This window comes from Oncorhynchus keta, chromosome 17 (genome assembly GCF_023373465.1).
Source record: "Oncorhynchus keta strain PuntledgeMale-10-30-2019 chromosome 17, Oket_V2, whole genome shotgun sequence".
In the NCBI taxonomy this organism is placed as follows: Eukaryota; Metazoa; Chordata; class Actinopteri; order Salmoniformes; family Salmonidae; genus Oncorhynchus; species Oncorhynchus keta.
The window spans coordinates 25253393-25268395 of NC_068437.1; the positions used below are offsets into that span (position 1 = coordinate 25253393).

Genomic DNA, 15003 nt, shown 5'->3' on the forward strand with positions numbered 1-15003 from the left:
TTATACAAGTGAAGAAGCTTTGTCATGTCCCAGTAGCCGTAAACTCAATTAACCATTATTATTTGCTATGCAAGCTATACAGAACATGCTTTGGTCACTGTCTAACCCTTGTTGTACTCTAACTTAAATTGCCAATGTACGTCAGGGCCGGATCCACTCAAATCATATTAATGTACGTCAGGGCCGGATCCACTCAAATCATATTAATGTACGTCAGGGCCGGATCCACTCAAATCATATTAATGTACGTCAGGGCCGGATCCACTCAAATCATATTAATGTACGTCAGGGCCGGATCCACTCAGATTTATATCAATGTACGTCAGGACCGGATCCACTCAAATCATATTAATGTACGTCAGGGCCGGATCCACTCAGATTTATATCAATGTACGTCAGGGCCGGATCCACTCAAATCATATTAATGTACGTCAGGGCCGGATCCACTCAAATCATATTAATGTACGTCAGGGCCGGATCCACTCAAATCATATTAATGTACGTCAGGGCCGGATCCACTCAGATTTATATCAATGTACGTCAGGACCGGATCCACTCAAATCATATTAATGTACGTCAGGGCCGGATCCACTCAGATTTATATCAATGTACGTCAGGGCCGGATCCACTCAGATTTACATCAATGTACGTCAGGGTCGGATCCACTCAAATCATATTAATGTACGTCAGGGCCGGATCCACTCAGATTTATATCAATGTACGTCAGGGCCGGATCCACTCAAATCATATTAATGTACGTCAGGGCCGGATCCACTCAAATCATATTAATGTACGTCAGGGCCGGATCCACTCAAATCATATTAATGTACGTCAGGGCCGGATCCACTCAGATTTATATCAATGTACATCAGGGCCGGATCCACTCAGATTTATATCAATGTACGTCAGGGCCGGATCCACTCAAATCATATTAATGTACGTCAGGGCCGGATCCACTCAAATCATATTAATGTACGTCAGGGCCGGATCCACTCAAATCATATCAATGTACGTCAGGGCCGGATCCACTCAAATCATATTAATGTACGTCAGGGCCGGATCCACTCAAATCATATTAATGTACGTCAGGGCCGGATCCACTCAAATCATATCAATGTACGTCAGGGCCGGATCCACTCAAATCATATCAATGTACGTCAGGGCCGGATCCACTCAGATTTATATCAATGTACGTCAGGACCGGATCCACTCAGATTTATATCAATGTACGTCAGGGCCGGATCCACTCAAATCATATCAATGTACGTCTGGGCCGGATCCATTCAAATCATATCAATGTACGTCAGGGCCGGATCCACTCAGATTTATATCAATGTACGTCAGGGCCGGATCCACTCAAATCATATCAATGTACGTCAGGGCCGGATCCACTCAAATCATATCAATGTACGTCAGGGCCGGATCCATTCAGATTTATATCAATGTACGTCAGGGCCGGATTCACTCAGATTTATATCAATGTACGTCAGGGCCGGATCCATTCAAATCATCTCAATGTACGTCAGGGCCGGATCCACTCAAATCATATCAATGTACGTCAGGGCCGGATCCACTCAAATCATATCAATGTACGTCAGGGCCGGATCCACTCAAATCATATCAATGTACGTAAGGACCGGATCCACTCAAATCATATCAATGTACGTCAGGACCGGATCCACTCAAATCATATCAATGTACGTCAGGGCCGGATCCACTCAAATCATATCAATGTACGTCTGGGCTGGATCCATTCAAATCATATCAATGTACGTCAGGGCCGGATCCACTCAGATTTATATCAATGTACGTCAGGGCCGGATCCACTCAAATCATATCAATGTACGTCAGGACCGGATCCACTCAAATCATATCAATGTACGTCAGGGCCGGATCCACTCAGATTTATATCAATGTACGTCAGGGCCGGATCCACTCAGATTTATATCAATGTACGTCAGGGCCGGATCCACTCAGATTTATATCAATGTACGTCAGGGCCGGATCCACTCAAATCATATCAATGTACGTCAGGACCGGATCCACTCAAATCATATCAATGTACGTAAGGACCGGATCCACTCAGATTTATATCAATGTACGTCAGGGCCGGATTCACTCAGATTTATATCAATGTACGTCAGGGCCGGATCCATTCAAATCATCTCAATGTACGTCAGGGCCGGATCCACTCAAATCATATCAATGTACGTCAGGGCCGGATCCACTCAAATCATATCAATGTACGTCAGGGCCGGATCCACTCAAATCATATCAATGTACGTCAGGGCCGGATCCACTCAAATCATATCAATGTACGTCTGGGCCGGATCCATTCAAATCATATCAATGTACGTCAGGGCCGGATCCACTCAGATTTATATCAATGTACGTCAGGGCCGGATCCACTCAAATCATATCAATGTACGTCAGGGCCGGATCCACTCAAATCATATCAATGTACGTCAGGGCCGGATCCACTCAAATCATATCAATGTACGTCAGGGCCGGATCCACTCAAATCATATCAATGTACGTAAGGACCGGATCCACTCGAATCATATCAATGTACGTCAGGACCGGATCCACTCAAATCATATCAATGTACGTCAGGGCCGGATCCACTCAAATCATATCAATGTACGTCAGGGCCGGATCCACTCAAATCATATCAATGTACGTCTGGGCCGGATCCATTCAAATCATATCAATGTACGTCAGGGCCGGATCCACTCAGATTTATATCAATGTACGTCAGGGCCGGATCCACTCAAATCATATCAATGTACGTCAGGGCCGGATCCACTCAAATCATATCAATGTACGTCAGGGCCGGATCCACTCAGATTTATATCAATGTACGTCAGGGCCGGATCCACTCAGATTTATATCAATGTACGTCAGGGCCGGATCCACTCAAATCATATCAATGTACGTCAGGGCCGGATCCACTCAGATTTATATCAATGTACGTCAGGGCCGGATCCACTCAGATTTATATCAATGTACGTCAGGGCCGGATCCACTCAAATCATATCAATGTACGTCAGGGCCGGATCCATTCAAATCATATCAATGTACGTAAGGACCGGATCCACTCAGATTTATATCAATGTACGTCAGGGCCGGATCCACTCAAATCATATCAATGTACGTCAGGGCCGGATCCACTCAAATCATATCAGTGTACGTCAGGACCGGATCCACTCAAATCATATCAATGTACGTCAGGGCCGGATCCATTCAAATCATATCAATGTACATCAGGGCCGGATCCACTCAAATCATATCAATGTACGTAAGGGCCGGATCCACTCAGATTTATATCAATGTACGTCAGGGCCGGATCCACTCAGATTTATATCAATGTACGTCAGGGCCGGATCCACTCAGATTTATATCAATGTACGTCAGGGCCGGATCCACTCAAATCATATCAATGTACGTCAGGGCCGGATCCACTCAGATTTATATCAATGTACGTCAGGGCCGGATCCACTCAGATTTATATCAATGTACGTCAGGACCGGATCCACTCAGATTTATATCAATGTACGTCAGGGCCGGATCCACTCAGATTTATATCAATGTACGTCAGGGCCGGATCCACTCAAATCATATCAATGTACGTCAGGGCCGGATCCACTGCAATCATATCAATGTACGTCAGGACCGGATCCACTCAAATCATATCAATGTACGTCAGGGCCGGATCCATTCAAATCATATCAATGTACGTCAGGGCCGGATCCACTCAAATCATATCAATGTACGTCAGGGCCGGATCCATTCAAATCATATCAATGTACGTCAGGGCCGGATCCACTGCAATCATATCAATGTACGTCAGGACCGGATCCACTCAAATCATATCAATGTACGTCAGGGCCGGATCCATTCAAGTCATATCAATGTACGTCAGGGCCGGATCCATTCAAATCATATCAATGTACGTCAGGGCCGGATCCACTCAAATCATATCAATGTACGTCAGGGCCGGATCCATTCAAATCATATCAATGTACGTCAGGGCCGGATCCACTCAAATCATATCAATGTACGTCAGGGCCGGATCCACTCAGATTTATATCAATGTACGTCAGGGCCGGATCCACTCAAATCATATCAATGTACGTCAGGGCCGGATCCATTCAAATCATATCAATGTACGTCAGGGCCGGATCCACTCAGATTTATATCAATGTACGTCAGGACCGGATCCATTCAAATCATATCAATGTACGTAAGGACCGGATCCATTCAAATCATATCAATGTACGTCAGGGCCGGATCCACTCAAATCATATCAATGTACGTCAGGGCCGGATCCACTCAAATCATATCAATGTACGTCAGGGCCGGATCCACTCAAATCATATCAATGTACGTAAGGACCGGATCCATTCAAATCATATCAATGTACGTAAGGACCGGATCCATTCAAATCATATCAATGTACGTCAGGGCCGGATCCATTCAAATCATATCAAGGTGTATGTCACGTCTGCTCCCTCTCCGGCCTCTAGGTCACCAGGCTGCTCGTTATGGCGCACACCTGTCACCATCGTTACGCGCACCTGTGCATCGTCAGACTCACCTGGACTCCATCACTTCCTTTATTACCTGTCACTCCCTTTGGTTCCTTCCCCAGGCGTCATTGTTTCTGTTTCATGTCTGTGCTTGGGTCGAGGTTCTTGTTTTGTATTATGTTTATTTTATTAAAACACTCCCTGAACTTGCTTCCCGATTCTCAGCGCACATCGTTACAGCGTACTTGAGTATAACTACTGTATTATGTGAAATAAAGGAGGAAGACACTTTCTGTTGTAATCTCAATATCATTAAAAAAAACTAATTTTTAACATCCCATCTGTCAGTAACATAAGGCACTTACTCAATGTAAAATGTTCATTATGAGATTTTTCACTTGGCTTGTAGTGGTTCAAAGTACCCCAGCTATTTCCAAGGGTGTGGTTTATCATGGTGCTAATATAGTAATCGTCTTAAATTCTCATAAATGTTTTTGAAGTCATTGTCTAGGAAGATAATGTCACCCCAAGCAATGATCTACAAAGAAAGTTAACAAGCTGTAGAAAGTCCAATATGCACACACATTTAAAGGAGTTTCTTTAGCTCACTAGGCAAGCAGCTCTCTCTCTTTCTCAAGGCTTCTTTCTCACTCATTTCTGTTCACACACCCCTTTGGTAGATCTTATTAATTATATCTCATTAGTTGCCTTGGAAACAGAGGTGAGGGAATGTACAGAGTTAGAGTGAGAGAGAGAAAGAGAGAGACTGAGGGGTAGGAGGGAGAGGTGGAGGGAGAAAGAGAGGAATGGAGAAAGAGAGAGCTGGAAAGTGGGAGAGAGGAATGGAGAAAGTGGTTGTTGCAGGATCAGCCGTGTGTCAGATTAGCATCAGGAGACATTAACACTAGTGATGCTGCTTCTGGGGCCACAATCCTACCTCTCCCTGCTGGAGTGGGAGATAAGGGTGCTCTCACAAAGGGAAGTGTAGGAGCAGGAGAGAGAGAGGCTGGCTCTCCTCCACTCCCCCCCAGGCCAACAGCCCCATTCCCAGGTACAGCAGAGCATGATGATAGGAAGAACAAAGAGTTGGGGTGTTCATTTCTTAATGCACTTATGTCAGGGTCTCATTGAAACGAAGCAGCAGAATCATGAGGGTTTACTTTGCTCCATGTCCCCACACCGCTTAAAGCCTAACAAACTGGAACTGAGCCATTTCCTTCCACTTTCAAGTTTTGGGATTATATTGCGACCATTTTGCGCTGCTGTTTTCTTGTTAAGTGTGAACTCTGTTTAATCAGTATTTTACTGCTCATTAGTTTAGTGTGTGATGGAGTAGTTATTCATCATTATGTAGCTCCGGAAATGTTTCAAGTCATTATCAGTCCTGGCCAAAACAAGGAAAGGCCTGACATCTAACTGAATAGAAAGTGGTGCAGTGCTTGGTGTGGCAGCATGTGCCTGTCCAGCCTGTCTAATGGCTCTGTACTGTAAACATAATAAACACACAGAAAGAATGAACAGGAGATGGAGTCCTGTTGTTGTTTAGTCTCAGAGTTACAGTCAGGAAGGCAACACGTGGAGGAGATCAGAGAGTAAGGGTGTCCCCAAGGCACACTCCCTCCCTTTTTTCTATCCCTCCCCTGCAGTGGGCATTTAGAAGTGGTCCTAAAAACAGGAAGTGGAGAGGCAGGAAGTTGAGTCTTGTCTGCCCACTCCGTGACCTGGCCCTGTGGTAGGATAGTCAAACTGAGCTCTTCACACACAGGAAGCACAACTGTCATGGCTAAGCTCAGGACTTTGGCTCCTGTCCATGACAGTCAGAGTAATAAGGGAAATGGGTTAGGCTTTCCTCACATTAAACACTCACTTAGACAGTACAGTACACACATTTGAATGTATAGAGTCTTTGAAGAAAGTAAGAGCTAAACATTCAAAGCATTAGATGTTCTTCTTGGCTTTAAGATATATCATTCTAACCACATCATGCTCTGAATGTAGTATGGCCAATAACAGGGTCAACAATAGATGATCTGGTCTCATCCTTTAAATTACATGAACCATATAGGATGTCGTCTTTTGTGTTGGACAGCAGTGTAAGATGTAATATGAGGTTAAGTAATACTAGGCCTACAGCTCTGTGACTACGTGCAGAGCTTATTCAGGCTTACTGACTGAGAGGGAGTGAGGGAGTGAGGCGGATGTGCTGTGTTCAGTAATTACATGGGAGTGGAGCATGTTTTATTGAGTGTGAAAGGGCCGACCCCATCACCAACCCTCCCCATCTCCCAGAGGCCTGTCTCACGGGAGGGAGGAAGGGACAGAGAGACAGAGAGCGGCTGCTACTGGGCCTGTCTCCGTGGCCAGAAATCACTCTTAATTATATTAATTCCAAGAATCTAAGAGGACTTTTTAACCTAAATAACAATGCTCAAAACATCCCACTGTATTTACACTCTTGGTTCGTATGGTTGTAAATGAGGCTTGGTTTGGTCTACACATTCTGTGTGTCATGTAGCTGGTATTGATTTTGATGTCAGCCTGATGTGGTCTCTCCTATAGAGACATATTCTCTGTGCATTGATCTCTGTGGTGCAAATGTTTGGTAAGCACCTTTACGAAGTGCTGGACTGGTTTAAACGAAAGGCTAAGTGGTGCAGGTGTACATTATCAAGTTCTTCTAAAGAGTACATGGTGAGATGTATACATTCTTACAAGCAAGGTGAAATGGACAGAATAATCCTATCAAGTGTGATTAACATAGAGTAAAGCTTTAAATGTATAGCTCAGTTAACATCACCTTTAAAACACCATGGTTGTATGGACCTGGAGAGTCAGTGACAGTTTAATCATCATTTAGTAGAAACTCTTATCCAGAGCAATTAGGGTTAAGTGCCTTACTCAAGGGCACATTTGACAGATTTTTCATATAGTCAACTTGGGGATTCGAACCAGTGACATTTCAGTTACGGCCCAACCCTCTGAACAACTAGGCTACCTGCCGCCCATTGAAATCAGTTATGTTACTTAGCTGCAGTTTACCATTGGCATCATTGAGCGCTAAACAATGGAAGTGTTGACTCATGGTAGCATGCTCTAGTTAGCGAGCCTTGTGGAGGGTTACGTACATCCACCTGTATAGAGGCGTGCCGTGCCGAGGCTGTGACTGGTGACACGCTGCAGTGCTGGCCCGTCTCCACGTGCTGCAGTAATCCACCAGGATTTAGTGTAACTCTGCATCCCCTCTGCTGCCCCGGCACTGCCCTGCTCTCCTCTGTCACCCAACGAGATTAGGACACAACTCACAGCCAGGATTACAACTCTGCTCTCTACATACAGTGGAAGTCGTAAGTTTACATTCAGCTAAGCCAAATACATTTAAACTCCGTTTTTCACATTTCTTGACATTTAATCCTAGTAAAAATTCCCTGTCTTAGGTCAGTTAAGATCACCACTTTATTTAAAAAATGTGAAATGTCAGAATAATAGTAGAGAGAATTATTTATTTCAGCTTTTATTTCTTTCATCCCATTCCCAGTGGGTCAGAAGTTTACATACACTCATTTAGTACTTGGTAGCATTGCCTTTACATTGTTGAACTTGGGTCTAACGTTATCGGGTAGCCTTCCATATGCTTACCACAATAAATTGGGTGAATTTTGTCCCACTCCTCCTGACAGAGTTGGTGTAACTGAGTCAGGTTTGTAGGCCTCCTTGCTCGCACATGCTTTTTCAGTTCTGCCAACACATTTTCTATAGGATTGAGGTCAGAGCTTTGTGATGGCCACTCCAATACCTTGACTTTGTTGCTTAAATATATCCACATCATTTTCCTGCCTCATGAAGCCATCTATTTTGTGAAGTGTACCAGTCCCTCTTGCAGCAAAGCACCCCCACAACATGATGCTGCCACTGCTTCACAGTTGGGATGGTGTTCTTCGGCTTGCAAGCCTCCCCCTTTCTCCTGCAAACATAACAATGGTCACTATGGCCAAACAGTTCTATTTTTGTTTCATCAGACCAGAGGACATTTCTCTAAAAAGAACGATCTTTGTCCCCAGTTTCAAACCGTAAGTTGCAAACCGTAGTCTGGCTTTTTTATGGCGGTTTTGGAGCAGTGGCTTCTTCCTTGCTTTAGCGGCCTTTCAGGTTATGTCAATAACCTGTGGATATAGATACCTGATAGGTACCTGTTTCCTCCAGCATCTTCACAAGGTCCTTTGCTGTTGTTGTGGGATTGATTTGCACTTTTCGCACCAAAATACTTTCATCTCTAGGAGCCAGAACGCGTCTCCTTCCTGTGCGGTATGACGGCTGCGTGGTCCCATGGTGTTTATACTTGCGTACTATTGTTTGTACAGATGAACGTGGTACCTTCATGCGTTTGGAAAAAGCTCCCAAGGATGAACCAGACTTGTGGAGGTCTACAATTTTTTTGTCTGAGGTCTTGGCTGATTTCTTTTGATTTTCCAATGATGTCAAGCAAAGAGGCACTGAGTTGGAAGGTAGGCCTTGAAATACATCCACAGGTACACCTCCAATTGACTCAAATTATGTCAATTAGCCTATCAGAAGCTTCTAAAGCCATGACATCATTTTCTGGAATTTTCCAAGCTGTTTAAAGGCACAGTCAACTTAGTGTATGTCAACTTCTGACCACTGGAATTGTGATACAGTGAATTATAAGTGAAATAATCTGTCTGTAAACAATTGTTGGAAAAATGACTTGTGCCGTGCACACAGTAGATGTCCTAACCGACTTGCCAAAACTAGTTTGTTAACAAGAAATTTGTGGAGTGGTTGAAAAACGAGTTTTAATGACTCCAACCTAAGTGTATGTAACCGATTTAAACTGTAACTCTTACACCTGTGAACAAGTTGACTTCACATCCATCAAGCAGTTAACCCACAAGCATTTATTTTAGTTCAGTTATGGATTTACTTTGACGTACTTTTTACTTAGACTTTTGTTATGTTTAGGCAGCTATGTGAAAAGGTTTAGTAATCGACACATGCTACAGATGTACTGATACATAATGCATCAGTGAAGAAGAAAATAAAAACAGTACAGGTGTTGATTGTCTGTCTCCCATCTGCTGTCTCTTTTGAGAACCATGCTTTAACATTCACCAGTTGTTATGCATAGATTTATAACACCTTTTATTATGCTAAAACTGATCTGAATTTGTGTAATGGAAATCAAACTTTTACTGTGTTAAATGTTATTCCTACCCAACAAAAATGATCCAACTACATCCTGTATATAGCCTGTATATAACCTTAATATTGTTATTTTATTGTGTTTAAAAAAATATATAATAATAATAATAATTGATTTAGTAAATATTTTCTTAACTCTTATTTTTCTTAAAACTGCATTTTGGGATAAGGGCTTATAAGTAAGCATTTCACGGTCTACCCATTGTATATGGTGCATGTGGCAAATAAAATGTGATTTTTGATTTGATTTACAGATAGAATAAGGAAATCTATTTCTGTGTTTTCTTCAGATAGTAGCTGTACCAAGCAGAGTGCGGTAGCAAACCTGGTGTCTGAGGGACCTCAGCTTGTCACCTCATATTTACGTAACAGAAATGTCATGACACAAGGCATTATGCCACAAGAACCTGCACTGTACTAGACTGCTATGACAGATCCTCTCACAGTTTAGAGACGAGGTGGAATGTGTGTGGTTCACTGTCTTCAGATGTAGACCTACAATTGTACAGTAGTGTCAAGAGAAGCAAGTCAACTGCTCTTCAAAGCGAGAGAGACGGACAGAAATACACACTCATACAGACACACCAGTAGAAAAAGTGTCAGTAGGAGTATTTGGAAACAGTGAATGAAAAAGAACACTGTCGTTCTCACCGACTTGTGATGTGGTTTAGGGAAATTCTTCAAGGGGGTTTGCGTAGTTAGTTTCCTTACTGTGGACAGCCGTGCGTGGGTTGGGGGTTGTTGGCTAGGTGATCTCATGTTGAGTTTGCCTAACAGTGGTTAGATTCAGACAGCCAGACACTATAATGCCAGTGTCTCAAAGCCTAAAATTACTGTGTGCCACTGGAACTGGCCATTTCTGGTCCCATGATGTTAGTCAGCTCTCACTGCTTTTTGGTCTATGGTGCTAACTGTATCTCTGCTGGACCGAGGCTGAATACTACAATGTTAACCTTGCCCAGAGGTTCTTTTCTAAAGGAAATATAAGCATTTTTCCATTTGCTTGTAAATGATATCCATGTGTCAGTGATGAATGCTCTTTCAGGGAGATATCTATCTCTCATAGAACAGAGATCAAAGTTCACCGGGCCTGCTGGAGTCTGAACCAGTGACCAGGTTGGCAGGTTACAGAGTACCTCACGTGGGAACTACCTCACCCACCTCAGAGGATTTAAACCTGACTGGGTGTACTCTTAATCATCTGAAGAGCATAGCTGGCAGCGGCCAGGATCAGATGAGGAATTAAAACAAATATGTTTTATTTATTTAACCGTTATTTTTAACTAGGCAAGTCAGTTAAGAACAAATTCTTATTTACAATTACTTCCTACCAAAAGGCAAAAGGCCTCCTGCGGGGACAGGGGCTGGGATTAAAAATAAATCAAATAAAAATAAAGGATAAAACACATCATGACAAGAGAGACAACATAACATTACATAAGGAGAGACCTAAGACAATAACATAGCATGGCAGCAACACATGACAACACATGGTACAAACATGATTGGGCACAGACAACAGCACAAAGGGCAAGAAGGTAGAGACAATAATACATCACGCAAAGCAGCCACAACTGTCAGTAAGAGTTTCCATGATTGAGTTTTGGAATGAAGAGATTGAGATAAAACTGTCCAGTTTGAGTGTTTGTTGCAGCTCGTTCCAGTTGCTAGCTGCAGCGAATTGAAAATACGAGCGACTTAGGGATGTGTGTGCTTTGGGGACCTTTAACAGAATGTGACTGGCAGAATGTGTGTTGTATGTGGAGGATGAGGGCTGCAGTAGATATCTCAGATAGGTGGGAGTGAGGCCTAAGAGGGTTTTCTAAATAAGCATCAACCAATGGGTCTTGCGACGGGTATACAGACATGACCAGTTTACAGAGGAGTATAGAGTGCAGTAAGGTGGCCTATAAGGAGCATTAGTGGCATATCTGATGGCCGAATGCTAAAGACCATCTCGCCGCTCGAGAGCACCCTTACCTGCCGATCTATAAATTACGTCCCCGTTATCTAAAAAGGAGTCGGATGGTCATCTGAATCAGGGTTAGTTTGGCAGCTGGGGTGAAAGTGGAGTGATTACGATAGAGGAAACCAAGTCTAGATTTAACTTTAGCCTGCAGCTTTGATATGTGCTGAGAGAAGGACAGTATACCGTCTAGCCATACTCCCAAGTGCTTGTATGAGGTGACTACCTCAAGCTCTAAACTCTCAGAGGTAGTAATCACACCTGTGGGAAGAGGGACATTCTTCTTACCAAACCACATGACCTTTGTTGTGTTCAGAACAAGGTTAAGGGCAGAGAAAGCTTGTTGGACACTAAGAAAGCTTTGATGTAGAGCGTTTAACACAAAATCCAGAGAGGGGCCAGATGAATATAAAACTGTATCATCTGCATATAAATGGATGAGAGAGCTTTCTGCTGCCTGAGCTATGTTCTTGATGTAAATTGAGAAGAGCGTGGGGTCTAGGATCGAGCCTTGGGGTACACCTTTGGGGAAAGGCAGTGTCTGAGACAGCAGATGTTCTGACTTTAAACACTGCACTCTTTGAGAGAGGTAGTTAGCAAACCAAGCCAAAGACCCCTCAGAGACACCAATACTCCTTAGCCGGCCCACAAGAATGGAATGGTTTACCGTGTCAAAAGCTTTGGCCAAGGAAGAGTGGAGCTCTGTGCTCGATCTTCACAGGCATCTTAGGAATACTTTTGACTGACTACTGGTGTACATATGAGAGTAAGACAGACACAGAGAGCGAGAGAGAATAGGATACATTTTTTGTTGTTAAAGCTCTGTAATTCTGTCATCCTGCTACTGGTTGTTAGGCTTAAAGATCAAAGCCAGATATACCCAGTAGACATTGACTTGGTTGGGAGTCAACACGAGCTCCACATGGCAACTTGTACTTCAGTAAGAGCTTAATGCAGTCATTTCTCACATAAAATGGAAAAGATAATTTCACACTTATGTATGAAAAGCTCTTGAAAGGCACTTTTATCATTGGTTCTGAATCAGGCCTATTCAACACTAAAGAGCAGATGAACTTGTAAATTGCGTTTAGCATTTTCCGAACGGTTTCTCCTTTAAGTCTGAAGTGTTCTGACAGTGGCTCCAGCTGCTGTGGAAGTGCAGGTGAGGAGATAAGGTGCCATCATGTTCTCCTGTCTGTCTCATAACCTCTCTGTATGTGTCAGGGAATGGAACACAGAGCCATTGGGTGCTTTGTTGTGCCTGAGAAGAGATCACTGGGTGTCATGTTAACTCTGTTTCTCTCTCTCTCTCTCTCTCTCTCTCTCTCTCTCTCTCTCTCTCTCTCTCTCTCTCGCTCTCTCTCTCTCTCTCTCCCTGCAGATTGTGGTGTGGTCACGAAAACGACAGAGTCAGAGAGAGAGAAGAGAGAGAGTGTTGTACAATGTGCTAGGAGATAAGGAAGAAGACGAGCTCGGTAGTTTTTCTGATATTCTTGAGGTGTCAGAGAGACCGAACAGAACGCAGAGATGGGACGGAAGAAGATACAGATCACCAGGATCATGGATGAGAGGAACAGGCAGGTCAGTGTCACCCCTCTCCCCTGCCCTCCACTCAGCATAAAGATAAACCTCTCTCCACACACAAGCCAATGGCAGCAGGCTACTCCCACTTGTCTACCTGAGGCCTACAGTGTTGTTCCGCTTGGAGTTGAAAACAGGAGTTGTCTTCTCACCGCTTACCACCTGTGGTGAATTCTTGACAGGGACTCAAAGTGCCCACTGACTTCACAGGATTGTATGTTTTCATATAGCAACCATTTCTATTTGAGGGCGCACTTTTCTCTGGAGTGAATTGGTGACTCAAGTATTTTCAATCCAATAAACACCATTTATTGTTTGTAATAAATTAACATTATCCAGTCCTTTAAGAGAAAGTATATCTCTCCAGTTTAAGGGTTGGAGTAAAATGCCCTTTTTATATTGGGTCATATTTTGGATAGGATACCTGTTCTATGGAACTGAAGCTGCTGTCAGTGACAATATGAATCTGAATAGAAAGTTCCCAGCCGGATAAACAAGAACCATGACATTTTTTTGTCAGTGCAGCGTTATTTACAGACATGATTCCCCCGCTACCCTGCAATTTCAGCAGGAGAAGTTGATGAGGCAGCAGCAGTAGTATAGCAGGCTGCAGTTGGGGCTGCTTGGCGTGGGAGTGAACCCAGAACACTGAGCAGTGAGCGGGGCGAAGTGGGGCGACTGCGGCCTCTCCACACTGGAGGGCTTGTCCCTTGGCCTGACAGGGCCCCTCGCTGGGTTCCGCGCGGCTCCATGCGGTTGCAGCTGCTTGGTAGTAATTAGGAGCAGCCACTGCACCACACCACCCTCTCATTAGTAGGGTGGGTCAGTTAGCCGGACACAGAGCACCCTTCTCTCCCTCAACTCTAACTGCCATGGATCTGGTACTGGCCAGCCACAGAGAGGAGAGGCCTGCCCTGGAATTCACTCTGTTTGCCTGCTCACGCTAAATATAACCCTCTTAAACAGTACAGTACCGTCCTGTCTGCTCAACCACTGTCTGAGGCCGACTGTATCTGTGGAGAACCGAAATCCCTAGAGTTTTCTTATCTTTGCATTACATATGCAGAATATGTAGATATATGTCAGGTAGTAGGTATTCCTGTGAACAGCGATGTGTTTGATATTTTGCATTACCCATGATAAAGTATGGAGATGTGGTCTTTGAGCCCGATCCAATAGGATTTATCCTATTCGCACCCTCTCAAAATATAATTTGCACTCTCTAGTGGGTGAAACAACTTTTATGCCATGCACACAGAAAGCAAATTGAGGTTTTGCTCACCCTCCTGAGGGTGATAACATGAGACCTCATGCCCCTTCTCCTCAATGCTGCTCCCGCTCCCTCCGTTTCTCTTACTGTTACTGTGCAGCTCAGCCAAGTGAGAAACCAAAATCTACATGATGGGCCAATTATCAGCATAACACCTGCTTCTGGGTGGGATCCAAATAGCAGTCCAGGTGAGAGCAGGCTCCTGCCAGAGCTTTATTATCTGCACCATCTGCACTGACCTGTGACATCAGCAAAAAAGGAAAAGGAAGAAAGCGACAACATCAGTTCAGGTTATTTCTGATTGCTAAAGTGGCTGTGAACCCTCAGGATAATCAGTCTAGCTAACCAACGCGATATCTCAGATACCATTGGCTAGATTTTGATGAAACTTGCGTGAATGATCAAAACACATCAAAGTTAATTTGTCACATGCTCCGAAT

The 15003-nt window shown here is 43.8% G+C and overlaps 1 protein-coding gene across 4 annotated transcripts in view; it reads left to right on the forward strand.

Moving 5' to 3' along the window:
* The window catches only part of LOC118396698 (myocyte-specific enhancer factor 2A-like), a 103080-nt gene that overhangs the window by 31373 nt on the left and 56704 nt on the right, over window positions 1–15003 (forward strand). For all 4 annotated transcript variants that reach the window (XM_052465752.1, XM_052465753.1, XM_035791056.2 and 1 more), the window contains exon 3: window positions 13094–13293. In XM_052465752.1, the coding sequence (XP_052321712.1) occupies window positions 13240–13293 (54 nt within the window). In that variant the 5' untranslated portion in view covers window positions 13094–13239. The remainder of the gene's footprint in view (window positions 1–13093; window positions 13294–15003) is intronic.